The sequence below is a fragment of the Symphodus melops genome, assembly GCF_947650265.1.
Source record: "Symphodus melops genome assembly, chromosome: 13".
Lineage (NCBI taxonomy): Eukaryota > Metazoa > Chordata > Actinopteri > Labriformes > Labridae > Symphodus > Symphodus melops.
In genome coordinates, this window is record NC_136703.1 from 20,597,597 (window position 1) to 20,625,024 (window position 27,428).

At 41.5% G+C, this 27,428-nt stretch overlaps 2 protein-coding genes across 8 annotated transcripts in view; one reads left to right on the top strand and one right to left on the bottom strand.

Annotated features, from left to right (window-relative positions):
* Positions 1-122: 122 nt before the first annotated feature.
* Positions 123-2,138, bottom strand: taf11 (TAF11 RNA polymerase II, TATA box binding protein (TBP)-associated factor). Its single transcript, XM_079359694.1, has 6 exons — positions 1,875-2,138; positions 1,494-1,678; positions 960-1,090; positions 781-868; positions 598-694; positions 123-461 (listed from the first exon to the last, which is right to left on the bottom strand). The coding sequence occupies exons 2-6, from the start codon at positions 1,662-1,664 to the stop codon at positions 331-333; spliced, it is 618 nt and encodes a 205-aa protein (XP_079215820.1). The 5' UTR covers positions 1,665-1,678; positions 1,875-2,138; the 3' UTR covers positions 123-330.
* Positions 2,139-2,365: 227 nt separating this feature from the next.
* Positions 2,366-27,428, top strand: part of LOC306833980 (ankyrin repeat and SAM domain-containing protein 1A) — a 67,799-nt gene continuing 42,736 nt past the window's right edge. For 2 of the 7 annotated variants that reach the window (XM_079359675.1, XM_079359674.1), the window contains exons 1-4: positions 2,366-3,321; positions 16,409-16,489; positions 16,706-16,862; positions 17,733-17,795. In XM_079359675.1, coding sequence (XP_079215801.1) covers positions 3,143-3,321; positions 16,409-16,489; positions 16,706-16,862; positions 17,733-17,795 — 480 coding nt within the window. In that variant the 5' untranslated portion in view covers positions 2,366-3,142. The remainder of the gene's footprint in view (positions 3,322-16,408; positions 16,490-16,705; positions 16,863-17,732; positions 17,796-27,428) is intronic. The other 5 variants (XM_079359679.1, XM_079359678.1, XM_079359676.1 and 2 more) reach the window with 4 other exon arrangements.

Here is a 27,428-nt window from a genome sequence, read left to right on the forward strand (position 1 = left end):
ATCTCTTGAATCTGAGCATCTTTTGACATAAGAACAAACATCAAGTTGAACACGAATGCTCGAATGTCCTGCAGGAGTTCACTAGGCTTTATAGCAATTAATTCACCACTAAACGCAAGTCATCAAGTATAAAACTGACTTTATTTACACGCATAACACATCAATATAAATCATATGAACTGTATTCCTTCACCAGAAAAAGTGAACCACAGGCGAGTATTGAACAGTTTCATCTGTTTTTTTTCTTCAATACAGTTACTAATCTTGACTTGCCATGGCGACCACATTTTCGAGAAGGTACCCCGGTACAATCTTTTGATTACAGGTTCCTCAGTGGAAAAGAATGTTCTTGTACTTGGAGTTGGGGATCTGATCTCGGCTCTTCAGCCTCCTCACTGCTTCCCTCATGTGTTTGGGCTGAAGTGGTGGTGTGTCTCCCCACTTCTCACAAACATCCAAGGCTGTGAAGATTAAAAAAAAAAAAAAAGTGTTTAAGTACAAGGTGGTAAAGTTTAAACTGCAAGGACAAATGAACCTTAACTCTGCAAAAGTATTCATGTGTTTGGAGTTATTTCTGTTGTTGCGTCCTTCGCTCACCTTCTTCAACAATTTCACCCGCAAAAACCTTGGAAATGCCAGACATGGCAATCACCACGTTCTGGGACACTGATGAGCCAGTAATGGACTGGATCAACTAGAGAACGCACAATATCAATTAAAAAAAAAAAAACTGTTTCACAAGTTTAAAAAACGGTTTATATTTTTTTAATAAATTCTTACTCTCTTAATAGCAGCCTTCGGGAAAGCAGAGCGTCTGTACATCTCGTAGCGATTCAGCTGCTCTTCAGAAAAGGACGACACCAAAACTCTGCAAGACACGCAATGAAGGAGGTGAGTGGTGATGTTTACAGGGGGTGTGTGACTTTAACAAAGTTATTCCAGATAAACCTCCATCTTACTGCATCTTTTGTATTTCATCCTCATCAACCTTCTGGCGCTTCTCCTTTTTCTTCTCTGGTTCCACCTTTAATCTTTTGGAAGAAGGTTGGCCAGAGGTTCCTTCGTCTTCGTCTTCCCCAGCTGCCATTTCCTGTATCGTAAAGGACAACTTTTAACAGCCTTTAAAAAAATAAAATAAAACCCCAACTGCAGATAAATAGAAAAAAATAGTAGGTAGTGGAGTGAATTAGGACCGACTGTTGGGACACAAGCATTATCTGCAATACAGTGACTTTTACTTTAACTCATGAAACATTTTCCCTAAGTGAACAATCGCCTGATAGTAATATTCCTTACTTTAACAACACATGCTGTCACTTGTCAACTCAGATTTGCATGTATTAAATGGTTCATGGTCTCGTGATGCCGTCCTGAGGTATATATCACAGCACCAGCAGAGAAGCTCAGCAAAATATCCAACACCATATTTAAGCAGTTTAACATATCCGAAGGGGAGTATTAAGAAGTATAGACTCTATTGGTCATTAACTCACAGTCTTCAGCTCGTGTTTGTTCTCATCCTGAGAGCAAGACTCTTTGTTTTCATTTGATGTCGAGCTTTGTGTACTCTCTGGATCCTCCACTTTACTGTCAGGTTGCTCCTCAGTTGAAGAAGCAGTTCTCTCAGGGGTTCCTTCTGGTTTTATCCGTGCAGGGTCAGCCATGATCCCTCACTATGCTGTTGAATGGATGTTGAATAGTTCACTTGGACAGTTTGGCTTACAGCACGTTGACTTTCAAATTCAACCAAGACATGTACATGTTTTTTTACCTTACAGACCCGCTGCGACATTAGTACGCTATAAAGTCTCAATAAGGACGTACGGTTTATTCTGTTAACAAACAAATAAGATTAAATACAAATGTGCACCTACCTTCTCTGCAGCCAGGCGTCAACAAAACACCGAGCAACCGAGGAGCTAACGTTAGTATATATTTACAATAATTTGATTCTAACTATTAATTGAGTTAAGTTAACACATTGCGCTAACATCGGGGCATGTGAAAGAAGTTAAACACAATTTAAATTATATCCAGCCTTCAAAAGACGATACAATCAACCATAGATATCTATGCAATCAACAACCTAGCATTATTATTACACGGGCTTGTGTTTCCGTTTCCGGTTTTGGTGTAACTTTATTGACACTGCCAAACAATACAGACGGACAATTTGTTTTATTTAAAACCAGATCAAATTCGTTAGCCACACAATTTGTACGTTTTTTTCCTGCTGTGATTGTTAGAAAAACAACAACTTTAGACTTTACCATAAAATTAATAAACAAATGGTCTAAAAAAAAAAGTTTCTGTCAGTTTTTACTTTTTTTTTCTGTAACTCCTTTAATACTTGGAGTTTATGGTCACTCTTTGTATTTACTATTACTCAGACTGATTATGTTGCCACAATATAAAATCTGTGAAACGTTCCTATGCGACTTCATTCCTCTATCCTTAAAGTTGATAGACTCATCCAAATATTTTAAAGTCTCTGGTTTCGTAGTTCACGTTAGTAAATTTGATGAATGCATATTTTAAAGGGAGTGGGAGCTCAAGTTATTGAGACATCCAAATAGTGTTAATAAGTGACGAACACTTGTAAATAATTATAAGTTTAGGTTTTAAAAAATGTTCCCTGGACTCGAGACATAAAATAAAACAGATGTAGGAAGCCCTGGATTGATAAATGCCCACATTCAGTCCCCGATACGCCATCTTGCTTATTCCCATCCGCAGTGTGTGTGGATCAGCCCGGGCGGGGGTACTAGGTGTTTGTGTGCATGTGTGCGTAAAAAGGCTGGAGATGCAGCAGAAAGCAGGGACAGTTTTTCGAGGAAGTGACGGACGAGACTCGGGGGTCTGCTCAGAGGAAGTTTGTTCGGTGATGGTACCGTGCTGCTGAGTTAAACTTTCCCCCCCACCCCCTGAGCACAGCGGCACCGTGGATCCAAACGGACCGATCCAGCGGCGCAGGGAGCTTTTGTTTCCACGCCACACGATTCATACTAAGGAATAACTTAAAAAAAGGCTGAGAGAGGGGGGAATCGCAGAGGAATTTTTACTCCCACAACAAACCAAGCCTCCCCCTTTTTTCCCTTCTCTTCCCCGAGCCTCCTCAGTTTTTTCTCTTCTGGGATCCGCGATGGGGAAGGAGCAGGAACTTCTTGAAGCGGCGCGGACGGGAAACCTGGCCGCAGTGGAGAAGCTTTTATCCGGGAAGCGACAGTCCGCCGGCACGGGCGGCGGATCGTCCGGGACCGGTGGAAGCGGCAACAGTGGCGGACACGGCGCCTCCTCTCATCCGCTCTCCAGCCTGCTCAGGTAGGCTCTGGAGAAGGGATGAAGGAGGTGGATAAATCTGAATGGGGGGGAAAAGGCTGAAGTGCTACTCCTGTCAAATTCTTCCATGAACCAGTGTAACTTGTAGTATAGAAATGGTAACACTCTGGACTGGTTTGACAGAGTGATGATTTCTTTATTTGCATTACCAAACAAACACAATTAAACCAGAGCAGACTAGTAGCTGCAGCAGCAGCAGTGGCATGCTTCTTTGTTCGCTTCCAGCTGTACTGTAATGTGCACGAACAGCCTGGTATGTGATTAATTATGCAACCTAACTACAGAAATCTGCAAGGAAACAGCCCATGGCCTCTCGAAAAAACTAATACAGATGCATTATTAAGTGTTTACATACAGTCTAGACCCGAAAACTCACTATCGGCAGCTCGTTACCACCACAGCCACACTCAGTTATTTAGCAGTGGTCTGGTACTGTCTTTTTTTTGAACAGCCCTTTATCAAAACTACATTTTATTTCTTATGATGTGATTTTGTAAGCTAATTAGATGTCATTTCTAATAGTTGTCATACAGTGACCCTGAAAGGCAGATCTTGATGAGTTTGATGATCAATACTTCCAATCATCCTGTGTCTTTTAATTCGACCTGAGTCTTAATCTAGGGATAGTTACAAAAAAATGTTGTCCAATTTTTCCTGACATTCTTACCCACATGCCATCTGTGCAATTACTGTCGGTTTTTTTTGGCAGATGTTGGTTAAAATGTCCCAAAACAAAGATGGAGAGCCGGTCTGCAGAACACACCAAAATGTGCCTGAAATAGAGGACACTTGTAAAAGCTTTGGTGATGAGCTCCTGGTGCATGTTCATTTAACTCTATGATAGCATCACAGTGTTATGAAGACACAGCCTTCTGGGCCTTCGTCTGAAGTACAATCCCTTTTAATGCTGTGCAGACAAGGGCTGCTGGGTAATATATAATAATTTGATGAAATACAACGACAATCTGATAAGTTCCAGAGTTTAATTTTGTCCGGCAGATTCTATCCGATTTAAGGCTTACCACGACACAATCGTTGTTTTTTCATCGACTGAAAGATATTGTCCTGAAACCATATGATGTTGTTTCATTACGCAGCCTTTGAGTAGAAAGAAAAAGAAGAACTTTGTTATGAAACAGGGTCCACGTTTTTATTTTTTTTGTCTGCAAATGTAAAAGTAAGGACTATAATTTGTAGTCTTAAAAGAGCTTAGTACTGCATGGAGGAAGCCTACAACTTTACTGTCTTGACTTAAATCTAAATGCTGAGCTCATACAGGTGAAGGCCTGTCCATCAAAACATAATAACACTCCTCTGGGAGCACTGTGACAGCCACCTTCCTTTTAGGGACAAGTGTTACACCGAAGCTCGAGGTGATGCATCGCTGTGTTACTCAGCTAAGACCGCAAAATGTACTCAAGGTAATTACATTAAACCACTCTAATCGGAAATCCAATTCACAGATGTCAGGCAGTCAGGGCGGGCTCGCGCTCTTCCTCACAGGTCTGTGGGCGGACTGAAGAGACCGTTGTGTCATCTACTCTGACTTGGGTAATCAATGTTTGGCAATGATTATACAAATATATTGGCTGGTCTTTTCAGGAAATGAATTAACTACAGGTTTATTAGACTGAAAAAGCCTGTTGCCTGTGGACGTGTAAGCTTATTATGAGACAGGCTTTTGGATTATAACAAGGTGCATGATTAGAGACCAAAGGGGCAGCCTACTGCTAGTGTTTGTGTGACATTCGATTTAGTTTGCCAAATGGAGTTGTCAATATGAAGAAATCTGAGTCAGTGACTGAAGTGGTAGAAGTTGTGATTCATTGTGTGTTGGTTTGTTTCTTTTTTTCTTTTTTGTCTTAGTAAATTTGAGTTGGTAAAGTGGACATATAAAAGGAAATATTTGGTATACTCTTCTTCTCACCTTTTTTATATCTTGTGGGAAAAGTTTTCTTTGTACATTTATTTTTGCTGTAGCCAAAACAGTCCTTTCAGCAGGCTTGACTTGCCTCCTCTTGTTCTGTGGATATAAGATCTTGTGCACAAAATATAGTTAATAACAGCAGCATGATTATGGTATACATTCAAACACAGGCTATGCTCTGCCCTAATCGGCTTCATTACTCTAAAGGTGTGTTGTTTTCAGTGTTTCCACCAGGTATCTGGCGTTCTTGCCCTGGAATGGGGTGCATGTTAAGACTTGCGGTGTTGTCGTAACCAGGCAGTCGAACAGCTCTCTCCTCTGCGGAATGTCTGCTTTCCCAGGAGGCTGCATCCCAGCGGTTGCTATGGGATATAGACCCTGACCCCGGCTTGTTTAACACAGCCACCGCCCCAAACATTTGTTCTGTGGCGGTGCTCCATTAAGACCAAAATGAGCTGGGACGAGCTCGCCATAGTAGGGAGGTCATGGTGTAACCTTAATAGTACCACAGTGCAAAGCGGCATGCTGCTTGTTTGATGCAGATGAAGGGCTGATGTCATCTTTTTTAGGGGAGGGGCTTCCCTGATTACATATATGATTTACAGTGTAGTGTTGGAAAACTTTTGACATGTACATAATATAGTGCTTTTTATGCAGCTTTAAACCTATATGACTCTGCAAATGATCGCAAATTGCTGCTTTGTTAAACAAATTCATTATCATTTAATTATGTTGCAAAAGAAAAGCTGCGGATTCCTTTACTATGTGCTGCACAGAATGCTGAGAGCATTTTGTCAGAGTACGTGCTGACCCCAGTTTTGTACTCTATAAACTATATGCACCGTCCTCTCAAAACGGGCAGAAAGGCCAAAATGGAATCTTAAAAAAAGTTTAGTATTGGGTTGGAATTCATCAGTGTATCACTTACACATTGATTTCAGCTCATCGGCCCGTCGATGTGCACCAAGTCACCTGTCGACGTGTTCCTGTTGTGTCGCATGTATCAATAGGCAGAAAGTCACGTGTTAAGAAAAGCTGTGATTTTCTTTGTCATGGTCAGATGTGAAAGACTTATGAAGAAATCATTACAAAACATTGGTTTTATTATGGCCCGGCTTTTCTCAATCAGTGCATCTGTAACGTTGGGCTTTTCAGAAACACATTAATATATTGTATTTTCAGGCTATGAGTGAGTCGATCCTTTAGTTAGAATGACTTTGGCTTTTAGTCTTAAAGGGTTTATTTAAGGACGTGCATTAGCTGTGTTTCCTCCATACCTTAGTATTTGCAGTGACCCCAGTATGACCCGTTCAGATCCCAGAGGTTCACAGGAAGAACTCTTCACTAGTACTTCCTGGCCACGCTCATTCAAACACAGGCAGCTGCAGCAGTCAGACCGGAGGTAAGACAAGTCCCTGGCAGGGAAAGTGCCTGCCCACTGAGGGGAAATTAACAGAGGAATGCATGGGTTTCTGGACAGACGCTGTGAGAGCTTAGCCAGATGAGAGCTCGTCTCCCAGCTTCACAGCCGTGTCCTTTGTCACACTGACAGAGGGCAGAGTGATGTCCTTTCATATTCATATCAGGTCCTAAAGACCACTCTGAGGCTTTTTCTCTAGTTTTTCGAAAAGAAAATTGAGCTGTAATGTGGATAGAATTGGACCACCTATTCAGAGTGTCTTCCTCGTTCAGTTTCCTGTTGACTTAAAACAGTGGGATCACTGCAACACTCTGCCATAAAAATCAGCTTAAGTTATTCACAGAGCCCTCTTGAAATATTTTTTCTCTCCAAATAATTTTATTCTATTCTCCAAATGTCAGCAGTGAAAGCTTTGCTATCAGTGTGATGACTTGGTTTGCATTTTAAGAGGCTTGGGCACAACTCCAGATCATTCCAATCCATTACATCCACAATTTCTGGCTCGTCCCAGGCGTGCTATCAGACTGTTGTCAGCTGAGACAATATCTGCTGTGTAAGAACCAGCACATGCTGTCCTTTTTTTTTTTTTTTTTTTTTTTTTGTAAAAACAGACTTTCCCTGGAGCCTCTCTGTCATTAGGATCTTTTTCAATATAGAATTCACTGAGTGTGATGGTGCACTGTAGGACTGAGGATGGCGTGTGCAGATGACAGGCTCACAGCAGGGAATCTGACACCTCCAGCGCTTCGCTGGATTATGTGGAGTTCATGCTAAACTGTCTCACTGCCTGCGTTTAGCGCCGTGCCGTTTCTAGCACTTTTATTTGAGCCTAGAAAAATCTTTAGATCCCCTCAAGTTCACTCAAAGTGTGCAGTCACATCTCATCCATTGTTGACCCCTGAACTGTGAGAATTTGTAGTTGCTTCACCCCGAGAGGGAGCAGTGCAAGCTGGGAAATCCAACACCACCGTGTTAGCATTCCTGGAGCGTCTGAGTTGAGGATCCTCTGCTCTTTGCGTTACGTTTACGGCCTATGTTTGTGTAGTGTTGTAGAGCAGGCAGAGAGGCACTTTGTCGTTGTGATGAATTCCACATATTTCATGCGTGTTGGGGGAAGAAACTGACACATTGAGTGTCCTCTCTTTCCAGTATATTGCCATTTTTTACTTTAATCTAAAGGTGGTCGGCTCAGAATAGCATTCATCCATGTGGGTCATCGGAGGAATGATTAGTTTGTCTCGGAGAAGTGCAATACATTTCCCAAAAGAAAGAATAAAAAAAATATATATCTCATGAAGATGGTTTGAAATAATAATGCAATGATTTGAATTGGGCTTCGCTTTCTGTATCAAAAGAATCTGAAAGTTGCTTATGTATGAGGAGGAAAACAACACACACCACTGTACACACCCATGAAGTGAGTCTTTTGTGTGACTGTTTATGTGACCTCTGTGTCACCTCACTCACTGAAAACCATAACAAATGGAGACGATAATGCCGACGTGGCGGTGTATCTCAGTGTTTGGTGACACGTTTTGAACTCATTTGTACGAAGAGAGACCAGAGACATCAGGTTCACCCCCTGGGTCTCTGCAGACTCGTATATGTGTTGGTTAGCAGTTAGCAGCCCCCCCCCTTTTTTACCCAGTCGTCGTTTTCATGTATCTGGCCTCCTGGCTGGCTGGCGGCTTCCTTTCTCTCCCACTCTGCTCTCTCAGCAGTATTTCTAACCCACCTGCTGGGCCCACGCCAACCTCCACCCCACCTCCAGACTTCAAACGTGGTTTACTTGGAGCCGGAGTAATGGCACTGCCCTCAATATGTTCACGCAGGAAACAAATTAGCTTAGATCTTTAAATAAGTACAGAATTCCCCCGGTGCTGTGATTATTGTTGCAAAAAAAAACAACAAAAAAAACAAAGACAAAGTATATTAGCCTTAGCATGACTCAGCAGATTGGCGGCAGACTCCTGAGTTTAATTTATTTTATTAGTTACTGGAGCTTAAGGTTACATTGAATCTGCAGACCCAGACACGCGGTTATAAAACGGCACAGAGTAAACCAAACAACACACACATACAGCAAAGTTTCACATTTAAGTCCATCACAAACACACATTTTCACATTAGCAACCAGAATGTGAGTCTGGTTGAGATTAATGGAATATCAGAGGTTACAGAGTTCGGTATTATTTTGCTTTTAGATCGTATAAATCGCTGTGTTTCACTGATTTTGGCACACCTCCTTTTAGAGATATGTTAAAGATATTTAACATATATATGACACAAAGCTCACAACATTTGTTAAATAACACCATCGCTGGTTTGGCTCAGTTGGTATAGAGCGAGCGCCCCTTGAATAGAGGGCGCAGGTTCCCCTCCTGATCCTGGTGCTATTTGTTGCATGTCATCCCCCACTCCCTGTCACCACATCTCCTGTCACTCTACAGCCGTTCTGAATAAATAAAGGCAAACAGACCAGAAAATCATTTTTCAAAATGCAACGCCAAAGTGCAGGAAGAACTTGGCTGCTGTGTGTCGTGAGCAAATTGAGCTTTATTCAACAAAATCGTCCCCCGTGCAAACTAGATTAGGCAGAAGTTGTGCGCTATTTCAAGAAGTGTTTTGTCAGCAGCATAACTGAAAATAACTGACCAGCCGCCCGGCAAAGATTTTAAGCTCCAACCGAACATCAGCTCGCTCTCTCAAGCAAAACATTCAGGGGAGGCCGGTGTGAAACAGTGAGATCTGTGATGTTGTGCAGCTGGGCATCTGCTGTGAAGTTGGTGTGGGAAATGTCAGCTGGTATGGAGTCAGACTGGCATTGAAAGTGTTTTCCTTTTTATCTTGCCTCATCTCATTCTCCCTCGTGTCTTTTCTCCTTCTGTATTCCTCTCGTCTTTTCAGCCAGCCAGCCACCGGTGTTTTTCATGTCATCTTGATTAGGCTGGAGCCTGTTGGACTGCTCTAATCATAGTCTGCATGCACACACTATTTATTCACACCTCCTGCTGCAGCACAGTTGCTCTGTGAAATGCTCACTATGGTGTTTATGAACCGTGAAGACTCAATCAGGCTTTGTGCTACGATACATTTGGCAAATTAGCTGCATCATTGCCGTGATCATTTCTGTACTTTCGGTTCCCTTTTTAACTGGAGCTGTTGACCGAGAACCAACACAAGGTTCAAAAGTTTCAGTGGTCCTCTCCAAATACTGATCGTCAGAAACTTCTTCTTTCAAAGCTTTTTGGAAATTGTGAAAGTCGTCACTTTCTTTTTGACCAGTATTAAGGACTGGATGACAGTGAGTGCCAGTCAGTCAGTGCACAACGATTGGCCATACAGTTTAACAGATCTGTGCTGCCCAAAGGATAGAACCTAGTGATTTAACATAACACCTAACTATACCCAAGAACCATCATAAACCCTTCTGGACATTGTTCTGCGTCTGAATTTGCTTGACAACTAATATAACTATAACTGATTCTATCCTTAGAATAAATTGTAATAACTTTCAGAATCTTTTTTTTCTTTGGAAAACAACCAAGTCCTTCCAACTCCCTGAGCCTCAGCTATACTTTGTGTTTATCGCTTATTGGAAAATGTGAGCATGCTTACAGGTACCTTCAACATTGTGATCATTATAACTGTTAAAAATAAGCATGTTGAGACTTTGGAATGCAACATGTAGCAATTAGCTCAAATAATTTGTCCATTAATGATCCCTACTTGCCAAGTATGGAAAGAAAATGATCTATTTTAGTGAAAAGCAGGATAGTATGTGTTCACATGGAGATGCACCTGTTGGAATTTCTTTGTCAGATTTCATTTTCTTCAAGGTCTGACCTGCCAATTTCAGATTTTGTCCAATTTGTACCTTTCCAATGAAAAGACATGAAAGGACATTGACTATTAATCAAGCTAGCTGTTTATTTACAAATGTGCAGCAGGTCACATGATCACCTGTCTTTATCATGTTAAGTACATTTTGCCTCTCTTACCAACAACCAACCAATTGAAGGAATTATGAAATACTCAGCAAGTAACTTCCATTTGTGACTATTTCAGTATGTTGATGCTTTTCCACCTCTGCTGATAGGCAACCTACGTCCAAACTGTTGTAATGTTAGCTTGTGTGTGTCTGTGTGTAAATGGCAGGAAGCTGAAAGGCTTGTGTGTTAATCTGAGACATCAGAGATGACAGGCTGATGACCGATCACGGCCTTACAGGCGGAACGTCGTCTAATTTCAGTCACCAGCTTGTTAATCGTGTACCTCTAAAACGAGGAACCAGGTTCACATTACTCTCAAAGTAGACTACAATGGAGTCTAATGGAGAGTTCATTGTTGTAGAAACTGTTAAATAATGGCTCATAAGGAGTTCTAAACATGAGAATGTCCTTAAATGGTCTGATTCATAAACCACATGATGAGAAGTTCTCTTGTGAAGTAATTTGAAGATGGGGTTGTCTTGATGAGGCCTTGTCATCATTGTGTCATGTGTGTGTAGCTTGTTGCCTAATCTTTTCCTTTTTTTTGTAATACTTCCTCCATGACGAGGGTTTATTTCTTTATTGCAAGTTTGTGATTGGTTGGCATGAACATGGCGTCTTTTTACACTTCTGACAGAGGGAGTGTTCCTCAGCAGCTGGCGTGCAGGACTCTGGCAGGTACTTCAGTCCAGGTTGGCTGTTTGTCTGGCAGGGCATCTGGTTTCAAGGCCCGCCAGCAGTATGCATAATTAAACCCAATATCCCTGACGGTGGCTGACATGCGCCAGTCACTGCTGGGCTCGCTGCCCTGGGATGGACTAATCCCTGGCTGTGTGGTCACACAGCTAATAAGCTGGAGGACAAATCTGTTTATTTGACACCGGGTTCATGCTCACCTGGGCTCTTATTTGCTTAAACCTAAGACTGAATTTGGCCTTGCCTTCTCCCGATGGCTACATATATACATTTATACATCTGATATATACATCATATATTACAGCTTTTAGTTCCACTGGATAACGCAGGATACGAGGCAAGTTTATTTATATAGCACATTTGAACAACAAGGCAATTCAAAGTGCTTTACACAAGACATCAGAAGCATCATGACAGGGGAAAGAAAAGACATTAAAAAAAATCCGTCATTTAGAATCACTATGAAAAGTTAGAAATCACTGAAATTATTAAAACTAAGTAAAAATAAAAATAATTCAAATAAAATTAATTTAAGGAAGAATATACCAGGATTTAAGAGTTACAGTGCAGAGTAAAAGATTAAAACCTTTATTAAAATATTTTAGTTAAAGTTAGAAGGGGAAAACAAACTTTTTTTGAAAATATTTCGAGGCTTATTTGGCCCACTTTTTATGAATCTAAAGTTTCTGGTTCATTCAATAATATTTAGCAAAATGATAGGTTGGCATTTAATCATTTGTGAGGGTTATTTGTGTTCTTTTTATTGTAGGGACAGTGGCTAGAAAAATGTTAAAATCAGGGAGAGAGAGTGAGTGGCATGATATGCTGTAACGGAGCCACAGATTAGATCCAATCCCAGGCCGCCTTCTCTGAGGACCAGTCAGGAGTGTGTGCACTAACCACCGGCGCTCCACATTGAATCTTTTTTTATGATGAATCTCTGCTTTTTATATACCTGACAGACATTAGCAGATCCAATTATCAATGCAGCCCCCATTTAGTAAAGCTCTCTTTGCTTCAGCTAACTTAATGAGGTTGCATGGAGTGACAACAAAAGCTAAAACCTCAGTGTCTTCTGTTTGTGTGTTTTATTACTGAGCTCTGACTTCAACATGAAACACAGTGGAGATTAATGTTCAAACCCACATACTGTCTGTCTTTTTAAAAATGTGTGACTAACATCAGGAGACTAATGCAGAGAACACATAAAAGAGAGCAAATGTTATTATTTTTTTCCTCGTCTCGTACTGGCGGGGCTTTGTACGACGCAGAATTACAGCCCCCCAGAATCTTTTTCAAACTGCAGCTTCATCCCGCTGATATTCCCTCAGGGAAATTAAGGATTAGCTCAGCCTTTCAAACAGGAATTCCTCAGTCAGTTTGTTTGAATGTGCCATCTCCCAAACCAAATCCACTCTGTTTTTTTGCCCAGTGCCCTGCTTCGGGCCTAAGCCCCGTCCCTGGGTTAGGTTGGTTGTGAGCCGTAGTAAGAGGATGAAGTGGATTGTCGAGCACCACTCTGACTCATGCCCTTGAGTGCCATGCTGCCAAAACGCGCAGAGAGTAACACTTTTGACTGCACTTAGAGCTGCTACTACAGGCAGCTCCGTTTATAGCAAACTGAAGTACGTGACACTGACAAAATGTAATGAGCAGACAGCCTCGTTCTCTGTGCGCGCCGATCATTTTGATTGGATGAATTAACAGCAATGCCCCCTGATTAGATCTGTAACATCAAGACAGGGCAATCCATATTTAGGGTGACATCATATGAACGCTTGATGATGCACTGCAGTGCTGTTCCATTTTCTTTGGTCGCATTGCTTCAGTGACACAGTCTTTGTGTTTCTGGGTCAAACATCTGGCAGTGACACATAACAGTCAGGACTGCTGAGGAGGACCAGTGTGCAAAGCCGTCCAAATGTCAGCCTTCATTCCAGATGTTTTAAGTCGTGTGTTGTAAAATCCTGCTACATTGTCCCTACCAAATCTGAGCTTTAGCCTGCAAACATGTTAATATTTGATCGCATTAAATGGACTAATGAACTACCTTGATGTTTGAAAAATAACATGTGTCAAAATATGTCGGAATGGTCAGCAAAGATGTTTCATAGTTTATAGAATTTTGAGTTGAAATAATTGACTGCACCATGAGATCCTCTGATGTAATGTGACACCCAATTGGTCAGGTCACCATTGTGAAAGAGATCTTGATGTCAGTGGGTTAAATGAAGGTTACATAAAAAATGAAATAGAAGATATCATCATAAGACAATCCAGTCATGTGCAAAACCCCATTTTGCCAACATAGGCTGCTTGTATATGACTACTACAGCTTTAGGAATTCTGCTGGGCTCCTTTTTTTGATTTTGCAGAAACACAAACAATTTAAGCCTCCAAATTAAGAGACATAAAATAGAAAATGAGACTAGAGCATGATATAAAAAAGAAAGAGAAAAAAATAACATTTGGAAAAAGAATGATGCATGGTCAAAATGCAAGAAAAGAAATTAAAAAATCCCCCCCCTGGCCGCAGGTACCTGAATTTGCCAACTATTAAATGACAAATATTGAAAGGTTTTATGGCACTATGGCTGTATATCCATATCTGGCCCAAAACAGGTTTTTTGGCATCATCAGCTAATTGTTTTAAATAATCTGTACTGGGATGAAAGAAATGACATTTTAGCATTGGATCCACTCTACTGTATGTGAAATCAGATAGGCTATAGTGTTACCAAAAGGGAGAGTAGATATGCTCACGTGCACTAGTATGATGTGACAATCACTGCGTCATGTTTAGTATTACACCACACTCATGACTCCCACATTACTCTTGTAGCTTTTGTGTCTGAAAACGTTAGATTCTCTCCTCGCGGTCTCCACTCTCTCTTCATGTTTATGTTAATTTGTTTATGGGGGTTTTTCGCTGTAAGCCCTTACATAACTCTTTATCTAGGACAGCAACTGGAGGTCTGTTTTGGTCTCACTTTCCCCCCCCCCCCCCGTTTGATGTGCTCAGCCTCCGTGCACAGGAAGCTTTTTCTTAACTTCAGATCTTTTTGTTAGTCCTTCTGGAGTAAAAGTGAGGAAGTGTGAATGTGTGTAGCTGTGTTTTAACAGCTGACACCATCACAGCTCACACATTCCCCCCCCCCCCCCCCCTCTGTCTTCTGACAGAAATGTATCAATTCACAGTGTTTCCTCCCACCGTATTTCCCCGCTCGAGTATTTCCTCCGAGCACACCCTGCTTTTGATGTCCCACGTCTTCTTCACGGCTGCCTGCCTCGGTAAGATGAGACCCAGAAGGCTGTATGAAATAAACGGCTTAGGTTATGACGAGTAGAGTGGTTGCATCCCTGTGTGTCTGTGCTCTGTCAGGCCCATTGTTCTGCAGGCTACAGAGCCCTCCAAGACACTTATTTAATGAGACGGCTCGGACTGTGTAATTGCAGCCTGTTCTGAGAGCTATTACGGGCGATGTATTTTAAGGGGGCCAAAAGCAGCCATTACTGCGACAAAAGCGGGCTGTTTGTGTGAAGCTAAAGTCGCACAGCAGCACTGAAGCTAATGCTGCCACAGAGTTGATGCTGATTCAATCATGGATCAATAAATAGTGCGTCTCTGAGTGTTTCTTATGTCCTGGAACATATCATCATGCTTTTTTTCTACCCCAAAAAGATTGTCTTGCTTTATGAATTCTTAGAAGGGATTCCCTTACACGCCTGTAATAATTCATAAAGTTATCCTGCTTTCTGTTGAGTTTCCATGGAGATGGTTTTCTATAATATATCAAAAGCTAAATGACTGGTTAAAAAACTTCTTTACTTAAATTTTTTTCCTTTCCCATTCATGATTGATTCTCTGTGCGGCCCAGCGGCTTTGCTCCCATTCCATTTGTGTTTGTCAAATGTCTCTGCGCTCGGATATTTGGTGCACTAGTGCTGGGATTTCCTCATCGCATGATTTATTTAGGATGTGTTAAGGTCTTTTCAGAGAGCCTCACATCGCGGTCTTGGCACTCCGTCGCACCAGACAGCCTTTAGCTTCTTAACTCACTCCCTCCGTCTCTCGTTAACTGCCTCCCTCCATCCTCCTTCTCCGTCCTCCTCACCACAGCGGGGGCTTTTTTAGAGCAAATTAAAAGAAACAAACCAATCTGAGCTGACAGCTGAGTTCAGATCAAGCTGAATGAGAGTGCTGGGCCAACCCTAGCATAACCTCTACTTTATCCTCTTCACTGCTTTTAGGCTCCGTCCCAAGGCTTTGTTTGTTGGTGCTTACCCTGCATAACAAAAAGCGTCTTCTTCTTCACGACTCGTCCTACAATAATCAGGAGGAGGTTGCACGGAGTTACTGTAAACGAGACATAATTAGCTTTCTCGTAACTGCTGCTCAGTTGTGATAGTGTTTCTTTCCCTTCCTGCTTTTCTGGTTCAGTGCTGCTGTTGGCTTTCGTTTCTATACTCACACGTGTGTCTGTAGAGAGAGAGAGAGAGAGAGAGAGAGAACGAGAGCGAGAGAGCACACCTTCACCTGTGGGGTTGGAGTGTGATGTGAACTAAAGCTACTGGGAAACACCGGGGCCATGAGATAACAGTCAGTAAAGTCAGTCACACCCACTGTGTGGAGACTTTACAGAGGGTTAGGCGGTGTTTGCATTAGATTTTGACCGATGTGGTTGCATCAATACAGAGACAAGTCTTGGAAGCGGGTTAAAAAAAAACAAAAACATTGTCAATATCACCATCACAATTTTTCTCAATAAAGCATCAAATCATAAGAAAAAGCTATTTCACCACACTTCAATCCAGTTTAATGTTATTGGTAATATAAACAGTTCAGTGCTTAGTGGGATGTTTCTGTCACCTGTCTGTAGAATAAGATTCAAACAAGTCAACGTGGTTAAACATAACGATACACATTTATCTAGTGAATGGTGATTATCTGTCTGAAACATCGTCCGATGAGATGTATCAGTCAAGTTTGAAATGTTTTGTTTCTTCCTAACGGTCCTCTCTTTTTCCTCACAGCATCTGGAGAGGCCCAAATGTGAACTGTGTGGACAGCACTGGATACTCCCCCCTCCACCACGCTGCTCTAAATGGACACAGGTAGACCAGTGATAAATAACTCTGGGAAATGGGAGAAACGTCCGTGTGTTAGGAGCCACTTTCAGGCCCTGCGTATTAAATGAGTTCTCCACGCACAGACAATTGTCCCACTGGGAAGATAAAGCTATTGATTGGCTGTTTGTTAAGGCGGCGTGTATTTATAACCGTGGTTTACAGACTGGGCAGACTTAACCTGTCCCCTCCTCCTGTCTGCAGCGAGGTGGTGGAGGCGCTGCTACGAAACGAGGCCTTGACCAACATCGCCGACAACAAGGGCTGCTACCCTCTCCACCTGGCTGCGTGGAAGGGCGACGAACATATCGTCAAACTACTCATTCACCAAGGACCTTCACACCCCAAACTCAATGAGCAGGTCTGACCCTGCATTTACTCTCCTGTTGAACTGTGTGCGTTGTTGTCTTTCTCTTTACAGTTGCTGTTTTAAAACCCATATAGCATATTGATTGTATCACGTTTTGGTGAAGTAGCGTCAGCGCTAAATTTGCTATGCGGTCTTTTCGGTTATTTGAGATCATTTGACATTAAGCGCCTCAGCAGAAGCAGCTTTTAAACTATAGAAATACGAGGAAGTAACCACAGAAGGCTTCACTTCTCAGCACTTTTGTTGACCTGTGGTAGTTTCGTTATTACATCTCTAAAGGTTTAGTCAGCAGCCATAGGTTGCTGATGGTGCGTCCTTTAAATAAGGAGGAAAAGTCAGATGGAAATGTTTCCGTTCCTTAATCAGCATGGCATGCTCTGTACTGTAACTGAGCAAAATGAATGGGACCAGAGTCCATTAACATCAGTGCATCATGAGCCTGACTCAAACTGTGACGTCTGAAGCACTTGTTAGTGTGATAAGTGCCTGTTTGCACTAACCATTTTAACAGTTGTTTTGTTCCATAGCTTTGTTTGGTTGCTAACTGCAGCATCTAGAAAGTCATCATCTCTGGTCTGTTCTGTTTGGGATGAAGAGAAATGACCCATTATGAACTGCACTGCACTGAACCATAACATTAAATCAACCAAACCAAAAATGTAGCAAAAAGCCAACTTCATATGGAAGCCTATTTGTCTCATGGTGTGTCATTTCTCTCTGCCTGTTCATGATTGTTCATTAACTCAACCCTGATTTTTTTTTCTCCTTTTTATTCAGTTTGACTCATTTGTGATCATCATTCATTTGTTCATTGCTTGTCTCATCCAAACCATCGGCCTATGTTCTCTTCCTTTCTCCCAGAGCTCTGTAGACCATAAAGAGTTCAAACGCTGTGGGCCCTTTGACCCCTATATTAATGCCAAGGTGTGTACACGGTGCTGCTGAAACAACATTACCTTTTGAAGTGCTTCTTTGCTTTGCTGCTGTGCTCTGCTTTGGTGTGGTTTGTTGCTGTTCTTTGGGGGGGGGGGACTCTCTGCAGAGATACAGGGAGGCTTGTTTATTTGCTGCTGGCTATTTGCTCACATGTGCTTTGGAGCTCCAAGTTCATTGAGATGTTTCGTTTAACATGAGTTGCTATACATTGCTACTAGAGAGGGTTTTCACTCTGCTACATGTTAACAATACTAATCCTTTGGATTAGGATTGAATAAGAGTTCTCTCAACCCCGCTTGTGGGGGTCACAGTGTATTATTGGGGGGTCTGCATATAATAGTGTTTAAAGCAGATCAGTTTGTTGGATCACTCGATGTGAAAATTACAGTATTTGTAAAATCAGCAAACGCAAAAATTCAAAGATGCAGTTCAGCAAAAATAGATCCTAATATTGTATCATCTGTAAGATTGTTCCAGAATAATGAATGTTGATGCTCAATTTATGCTCCAATTTATTATATAGTGCTTCATCTGCATTGATTGACAATTATTTTACCAATAACTTTTCTAGAGTATTTTTAAATATTGAAATGAAAACAGGTTAACTTCAATTCCTACCGACCTATTTAATAAAGCGAAAGGTAATAACTTAAATAATTTGAATTCTCATAAGCCTCAACTGTGGCTTCACAGGCGTTTTCTGTTTCTTTGCTCAGACATATAATATAACAGTGGATGTCTCTCCTTACCGTCTTCCTATCAGTAATCTTGGCTCCCTACTATATTTATTTTCACTCAATCACCAAACCAACAACATATGTTCCAGTGGAGACATTTAAGAAGGAGAGGAGAAGCTGGTGATTTCACAAGAAGACAATCACAAAACAAAACTGGTGTCTACTTACATGGCGTGTATGATGTTCAAAAGGTTACCCACCAAAGAAATACAGAAAGGGTTCATGTGGGATTGTGAGGCAAAAAGAGTTGAGATGTAAATGAGGTCCACATTATAATGTTGATGGTAAAATAAAAGAACCAAAGCTTAACACTGCTACAGCAAAGTCAACACAATGCATCGGCTTCTTAAACTCAAGTGCAAACAAAATGACAATTGACTTGAGTGTGGCTTAAAGTAGTTAAGCCAAAGCCTCCAAAACAAAGACTAACTAGCCAATCAAGCTACTCCTCCATACAAAACAAAGAGAACAAAAGCAACAAGAAAGCTCACAGCAACTGAACCGAACAAATCATTAGTTGTCGCCCTTATATAGTCAAGAATTTACTACTACTACTACTACTTCTTGTTAAACATCAGCAGTTTAGCCTTGTCATTGTAAGCACATTAGCAATTAGCTAAAAGCCTCAATGTGCATTAGCCTTACAGTGCTGCTAGCATGGCTGTTGTCTCTTAGTCTTGTTAACAAAGTAACAGTTTTTACTACATGAATGCTACAGTGCTACAGACATGAATAAATGTGTTAGCATTGTTTCAATTTTGGTTCTCATGGCTTGAAGTTGATGCGTTGTTTTGTATTGCTTTTTGGTTTATAGTGAAAACATGGATTTAAACAATTTAACCTTTTTTGTAAAACTCTTGAATAGTAGGTTGCTAACATGTAGCTATCAAACTATAGAGTTAGCCTAAGATATCAAGCTGAACATGGACAATCAAACAACTTGAATCTTGGTAATAGTGTCAGTAACATTTTGTGTGCCTATTGTACTTTGTTTAGAGCCTTTGTCTCGAGCTGCCTACTTTGGGCAACTGCTTTATAGTCAAACATATCTTAACAGTGGTATTAATTTCTCAATGTTGTGCTGAACAAAATGCAAATATTCTAAACCTTTGTTTTTTTGGCCAGAGAGATATTCTGCAATAATACAAAACACAATGCAAGAATTTTCTTGTTTTTTGTCGAGGAAACCAAGGCAATGCTAACTTAAGTGTTGGCCTAAAAGCCATCCCTACAGCACTCTTTTCAAAGTTCACTGGATTAAGCCCAGAGGAGCATAGACCCAAGGTTTACTATCTGTCTCTTATGTGACTTGTCTGTGTGCATATACTGTATTAATACATCAGCTTGAGCACCTCTCTCTTTGCATTCAGCTGCACAGGGAAGCCCATATTATCATCCTGCCTGCACAAGGAGACATGCTGGAGTTGAAAGAGTCTCTGACAGTGTCTCCCTCACAATTAGAGCAGTTTGAACATTGTGGGTGCTTCATGATTGTACTTTGAGCAGGCAAAGCTGTAAACCCAGCAGGCCTGTAGATAAAGCTGCACACTATTTTTGAACATTGTCATATTTCCCCTGCACTAATCTTCTTAGCTTTTGGATGAGAGGGCTGGATTTCTCTAATGTTGCTAAATATTGGACTGTGTGCCCCTTTCTTTTTTGACATACAATTTATCTGAGGGATTTAGCTTGGTCTGCATAGATAATGGCTGATATTTGTAATGGGAACACGTTCAGGATAATTTTGGGAACACTACCTGGTCATAAACCCTGAATAATTGAAGCTTTGTTATGAATAAATAACAAACATTGATGTGTTGTGGATGCTCTATCCGTGACTTGACTGTGGTCATGCTTGATGGCATCACATGACCGAGGGGGCGGGATGCGCCCTGCCTCCCCTCTCATCATTCAGAGCCAGAGTGCCATCTCATGAGGAGGAGAAGGGGGGGAAAGGATGGGAGGGTTTCCCTGTACCAGTCTTTTTGCATTAGCATCAAAGATACTTTCATGCCATGCTTGTGTGTGTGAAAGTGTAAATGGCTGTACTTGCCCCCACCTCGCAGCCTGTGCCCAAAAGCTCTGATGCTGAAGAGAGAGGTGGGACGTTGTCATAGTAACAGTGCTACAGCTCATTGGTGGTACAGTGGTGGTTTGTGACCCAGTGATGTTTGAGCTGAGTGAGATATGAACGGCGTCTGATGAGGCTTCAAGGGGATTCAGGACTCTTGGACCACTGAGGCTGCAGCCATCCAGGGACACTTTCAGCCGGATGTGGGTCCAGTTCTCCGTCATCCTAATTCAGAAAGAACAATGTGTCTTTATTTATACCTCTGTGCTAGCCTGTAATATCAGTGACCTGATTATTTTAGCCTCTTTGGAAGTTCTGAAGTTCCCAGTAAGAGAGAGCGAACCACTCTAGCTGAGACAAAAACGTAGACTGAGCCCCACTGTGAATTACCATTTCACAGGTTCAGTGTTTACTGCTTTAGAAGTACACTGAAAAACAAATCATTGACACTGAAGTTGTAAAATGTATTTCACTGATCAATTCAAGGGATACAACTAGTGATATAACTCAGTTTAATTGTGGGTTATTTTGTTTATTATTTTCTTCCGTAATTGATTATGTGGTTTATGAAATTTCAGAAAATTATGAAAAAATAAGTGTCATGGGATAGTATCATAATGTGACTTTATCTGAGGAAAAAGCCCCCAAAAAAGTCTTATAATGTAATACCAAGAAAAGCAAGAACACATGTTTTATTTAATTAAAAGAAAAGGATTTCTTTTGAACATTTTTTTTGTAATGTTACAAAATTATCGTGTGACTTATTTTTTGAATGAAACTTTGTATTTGCGGCAATTTCAGCTTTACCTCCCCATCTCTGCTAATCTTGTCCTGTAAATGTGTCACTTTTATTTTCTCATGAGAAACCTCTTGCTGCTTTAATAACAGTGATATATGGAACCCAGTGTTTTAAAAAAGGCTGTATCTACAGCGTGCTGTACCTAACTTTATCTGACATCTATCCCCTGGCAGCTGTTACAAGCATTTGAAATAACTACATAGAAGTTGTACATCTTGTGGCTTATGGTCTGGTTTTCTGTTTACACCTCTTCTTGTTTTGATTGGTTAGTGAGGGAGAGGTGACATTACTGTGTCCTGAAAGTTGAAAGTTTAACTGCATTTAAGTCCCTGATGGCATATGGATAATTAAAAAAAAAAACACATCTTCTTTTAACAATGTGAATTGAAAATGTATATGAGAAAGTTAATGTTACAAATGTATTTTATCTTTTTATCAAAAACCCTGGCTTCAGTAGAGACCATCTGAATTAATGATATCGTCATTGACCTCTGTCTATGTTAATTACCATACATTCTGTGTTTTTCTCTAACAGCAGATAGCCCTTAGTCAGCCCACACTCGTATCACGCTACATCTCACCCAGGCTCCATCTTCCTATATAGGTCACATGTCTAATGCAATATATGTTTAGATGAGTTCCTCTGACCCAGGCTCACATATCCTGATGCTCTGACATTACCTCCACTGTGGTCTTTACAGTCTCCTCGAAAAACCAAATAGCAAATGAATGCTCAAGAAAATGTCAAAGAGATGGCATTTCATAGAAACAAAGGAGAAATATTTAGGTTTTTGTAGGATGTGTTCTCAGACTGGAGATGGGTCATGTGTCTTTCTGTCAGGCTCGGTTTTCTCTATCTTTAAGGGCTGACATCAGGAGAAGTTTCTGTTGGCAGCTGCAGGAATCATTTCCTTGGACTTGGTCACCTCATTATCAGAAGAGCAGAGTTTCCCCTCTCCTTCCTGCAGGCACAGAACTCGGAGGCTGCCAGCTCGCTCATTTCTCCCCTCTGTCTGTCACATCTGAGTCCACCAACACACCTCTCTCCCTTTACCTTCTGCTCCTTGCTCATCTTCCAGGGCTCCTTGTCTCTGTCTTGCCAAGAAAAGGGGGCTGAAGCCCATTTGACGAGCCCTGGGGGGGGCATGTTGTTATTTAACTCGAGGCTTTGGATTTCTCCATTGTCATGCATTCACATTTGCAGATTTCAGGGTGTGTTCTCGATGGCCAGTTGGGGCCATTTGTTTCTGAAAGGAGGAGAATTTCAAAGCAGAGATTCAAAGATCTTTTATTTAATTTAATTTAATATTTTTTTTATTTCTGGAAAGTGAGGAATATAAAGGGGGGGAAACGTCTCTATCCAGTAGAATGAAGAAAACGAATTTAATCTATGGCATGAAGCCAGTCAGACATTTATCTCATGACTGTAGGGCCTGTTTACCCTTGAATGTGCATCAGTGTCCAAATAAAATCCACAATCAGAGTCAGCTTTATGTCATTGCTGCTGTACATCAAATTAAAAGATCGATTTTGGAGCTCAGATGAATGTTCTGTCTAATGGAGAAAAAGTACCTGTTCTTTTTTCTTTTTTTTCTATTGACTTAAAGTTGAGTCCTAAATGTAAAAGCAATCAAGGTAATGCTTGTAGTCTGGTCAGTCTATAACCCTTCACCCTTCAAGTATAAATGAAGAGAATAAAATAATGACCCTAAAGAGCCATTTTTACATGAGCACTACTGAATATTTCCAGAGAATTGCAGGAGATGAGACTACAGTATATCTGCCAGACGACATGACTTCAAAGAACATCTCGGAATCAACATAGTCTGCTATGCAAATCTGTTTTTATATTAATGCTGTGTGCAGTTCAACATAATCATAGAAGAACATACCAGAGTTTAATTACATGCACGAAGATCGCAACAGTCACGTGCATGTCATCTATGGCCACACACGAACGCAGGGAACATCTCTCATCACCCTTTCACCGTGAACATTTATGGAGTTTTGTGCTTGAAAACACTTTAGGACACAAACTTATAAGAAGACCACACGGCATGATATTGTACAATACTGTACGACACTGAACGATATAACACCATCACATATGACAAACTTTCCAGTGCTGCACACATGCAGCTGCCTAATCAGTAAACTCCATAGTAGTGGAACAAACTCATTTCATGCCATTTTGCTGGATGACTTATTAAAGTTGTACTGTATTAATAATACAGTTATTGATGTAAAAAAAGGCTTTGATTATTTTAAATAATTTTAAATTTGTTTATAAGCAGTTGCAAGATATATGTCCTGTAAGGGCATCAATAATAACAGGCCTATATATATATATATATATATATATATATATATATATAAGGCTGCTTAATGTTGCTCTAATGGTAAGGAAGTTCTGTTATTTTTATTAAAGTTATTTTAGTGTACAATAAAATCATGATTTTCCAAATACAAGTAAAAAACACCCTGTTATTGATGTGTGTGAGTTGTGATGTGGGGATTGTGACTGTCTGAGCAGGCATGCATCAAGCATGTGCGGCCCTTTGGCACTTCAGCTGCAACAGCTGTTCAGCCCACCACCCAACACTACTACTACCACCACCACCCAACACTCCCACCACCACCACCACCACGAGAAGCCAGTGTGACGTAACCACTGCCAAGCGCTGCCAGCCTGCACGTCACATGACAGAGGTCGCTAGTCAAACCGTGTTAGCATCTCCCCGCTGCTGGTTCTGAGAACTGTAACATCCTCTGTTCTCTTTGTCACTGAATGGCCTGTTACTCCTCCTCCCTTGATGAATATTCGGCAGCTTGGAAAACCAATGCAGTGTAATCTCCGGATGTTTCTGGTTAGGACAGGCTTTATTAATCACCACTGGAGATCTTAATCTCATTATATTAGACTGTATGCACTGACGTCTAAATCAGGATAAGGTGTCATGAAGTCTGTGGCAGAGTGAAAACAGGATTTCATCCACAAAAACATGTTCTGTCCAGGAAGAAGTTTGGCTTGTTGTGTGAATTCTAAAGAACATTTTCTTCTTCTTCTAGATCTCTGACTGCACATTATTGGTGCCAGTTTGTGTGAAAGCCTTTAGAGTGCTGTTTTGCTATGCTAGTTACTAACTAGTCTAACGACTAGTTAACTACTAGTTTTCTGAACTAGTAGTTAGACTGCTCATGTGGGTTTTGGAAGCATGCTACTTTCAAAATCATGCTAGTGTTCGAAAATTACAGATCCCGCCTTTAATAGAAAGAACAGACACACGATGGGTTAAGTAACAAAGGTAATAGCATTATTAACAGTAGTATTGGATGGGATTTTGCCAGACCCAGGCTCCATCTGTGTGAGCTTCAGATAGGTGTTGTCTTTTTTTTTTGTTTTGGGCGTCCTCCTTGTGAATGACAGAAGTATTATCTTAGCTCACATCAAAGGAGGGAAAGGCCTGGCTCAGTATCTCAGAGCTGCTTGTTTCTATCAGTGAGTCAAGAGGCTGTTCAGCCATGTTTAATGTGATCGGATGTTGGCTGACACACAGCTTCAGAGCCATGACCATCTCCCTGACAGCAGAAACACATAACATGATCCTGAGAGTTTTCATTTCATTTTTATTTATTTATTATATACTTTAGTTTATTAATCCCCGAGGGGGGGGATTCTGGTTCAGAGAATCAATCATTTTACCCGTCTTCTGCTGCACTTGTGTTTTACAAATCGCAAAAAAAAACAACCCGGCGACATGCCTTCCTCACATTCACAAAAATCTCCATTACGCTGTCGTTTTGGATGCTTTGTGTAAACCTTTGCATGCTAGATTACTCTGGATTAGCATTGGAGCAGCAGCCCTGCGTATCTGAGGAGGTGAATCATGGTGATGTCATCCCAGCATGAAGTCATCTGAACACTCGGAGTAAATCTCTAAAAAAGCTGAGGTAAATGCTCGATGGTGCGACAAACTGTGAGGACAGCATGCTCTTTTTTTTCTGCAGGGCCCCGGTCATTTCTCTGCAGCTGTGTGTACATGTGAGTTTGTTTGGAGAGAAAACAGCAGGAAGGAGAATCCCAAATCTAACGGTAAAAACCACCCAGGCAGGCAGGCAGTGAAAAGCGGGGTCCCTTTGGTTTACCTCGAACAGAAAGCCCCTTTCAAAGCCTTCCTTTTTTTTGTTCAGCCACAAACAAAAGTATCTCTGTGCCCTCTCTTTTTGAAAGGCAGGTGTTGCTTTTTTGTTTATCTAAGCTCCGCCTTCTCTCTCTCTCTCTCTCTCTCTCTCTCTCTCTCTCTCTCTCTCTCTCTCTCTCTCTCTCTCTCTCTCTCTCTCTCTCTCTCTCTCTCTCTCTCTCTCTCTCTCTCTCTCTCTCTGCTCAGGCTGTGACCTGCTTTGCCAATATAGCACACTTTCTCCTCATCTTATTTATTCCTCTCCCGGCCTTTTCTTCCTTTTTTTGTCTTTTTCTCTCTCTCTCTCTTTCTTGTCGTTTTTTCCATCGTTCTTCCTTTGAATCTCTCTCTCTTTCTTTCTGTCTTTTTCCTTCTGTCTCTGTTTCTCTCTATCGTTGTCTTTTTTACTTTTTCTGGCTTAGTCACCTCTCTCTCTCTCTCTCTCCCTCTCTCCCCCTTCTACAACACTCTCTGTTTCTAAAAATAAGAGAGATACCTGCTGGTCCCATCTGGCTCAAGGTCTTTGTCACAGTCTGGCTGAAAGAGGTGACTGACACCCCCCCCCCCCCTCCACATGACGTCCTGTCTTGAGTGGCACAGCTGGCAGGTTTCTCTGGGTGTCACCCAAAGCTTGGCATCACGTGTGTCCATGTGGGGGCTTTCTGATGCCAGCTGTCACTCCTTTTTGTAGGTGGGTCTGCGTGTCTGGAGCCAGTGACTCTCTGGGCATGTGGTTGTACAATAGCTGGAATAATCTGCCACACCCAACCATGCACAATATGTAAACAGAGCCAAAGAGATGGAGAGACAAACAGGTTTTTATTCTCAGTGAATCACAGGTTTGCAGTTGTGTCGCACCTTGAGAGCTTGAGAGCAGTGATTGTAGCGTTTATTTACACTGTGCCTCTGTCATTTTCTGCCACAAACACACAGCACTGTTTGTGCTTTTTTTTCTTCTTCTTCTTCTAAACCTCATCTATGTGTATATAAACAATCCAGCAGCACAGTCTTAATTATAGCTTTGTGTGTTTCTAGTTGTGATTGTGTGGGCATGTCCTCCTGACCGACACAAAACAACACTTTTCAGCTCCTGGGTTGCAGGTTTCGCCCCCTGCTGGCCGTTCGCGCTGAACAGTGCCGCATGCTCACACGTCCGTTAACGCATTGATCTGCTGCCCTGTGAGTCATTAGGTCCATTAAGCACCACGGACTGAGTCAAAGTTTGAACGGCTGTTTGGCTGCTCGTCTCTTATTATCACGTTGATTTACAATTCAGAACACCAACATTGAGCTGAAGAGATGTGAACTACCGTAGTGTGAACATTATTTCACTTTCAGGACACCGGTCAGTGAGTGAACGTTAATGTGATGAATTTTTCTGAAAATTCCGAGTCATCTCCACTGATAGTTCCAGTCATGTTAAACAGACACGTTGGCGTGCAGATGATTCGATGAGAATGTGTCCGCAGCTTTTACTGTTTTTGAGACGTGAGGATTTGTTTGGTTTAATTGTCGTGTTACTTGTGAATAGTACAAGAAATAGTTCCTCATCGATGACCGCTCGTACTGATAGGACTAACTCATGGGCCTGTTCTAATACAAAGCCGGTGCTGTTCTTCCCTCTTCCCTCACCCTGCTGCTTCTGGCACCCATTTTTATCACCACCACCTTTCCCCATTAGTCCATGTATGTCTGCTGGTCCTGCACTCCTCCTCCTCCTCACTCTGCCAGATTCTCTTCCTCATGACCTCACTGCTTTTTCGTGACCTTTAATCCTTCTAATGTTTCGGCCTCTGTGCATTAATTGGTCTAACCTCTGGACGACTCAGCGGA

Bases quoted from the DNA above. Each gene is read 5' to 3' on its own strand.
- taf11 (XM_079359694.1), bottom strand. From the start codon at position 1,664: ATGGCTGACCCTGCACGGATAAAACCAGAAGGAACCCCTGAGAGAACT. The intron at 1,091-1,493 runs GTGAGTTAATGA...TTTACGATACAG, and splicing joins ACAAACACGAGCTGAAGACT to GAAATGGCAGCTGGGGAAGA. The intron at 869-959 runs GTAAGATGGAGG...CGTGTCTTGCAG, and splicing joins GATGAAATACAAAAGATGCA to AGTTTTGGTGTCGTCCTTTT.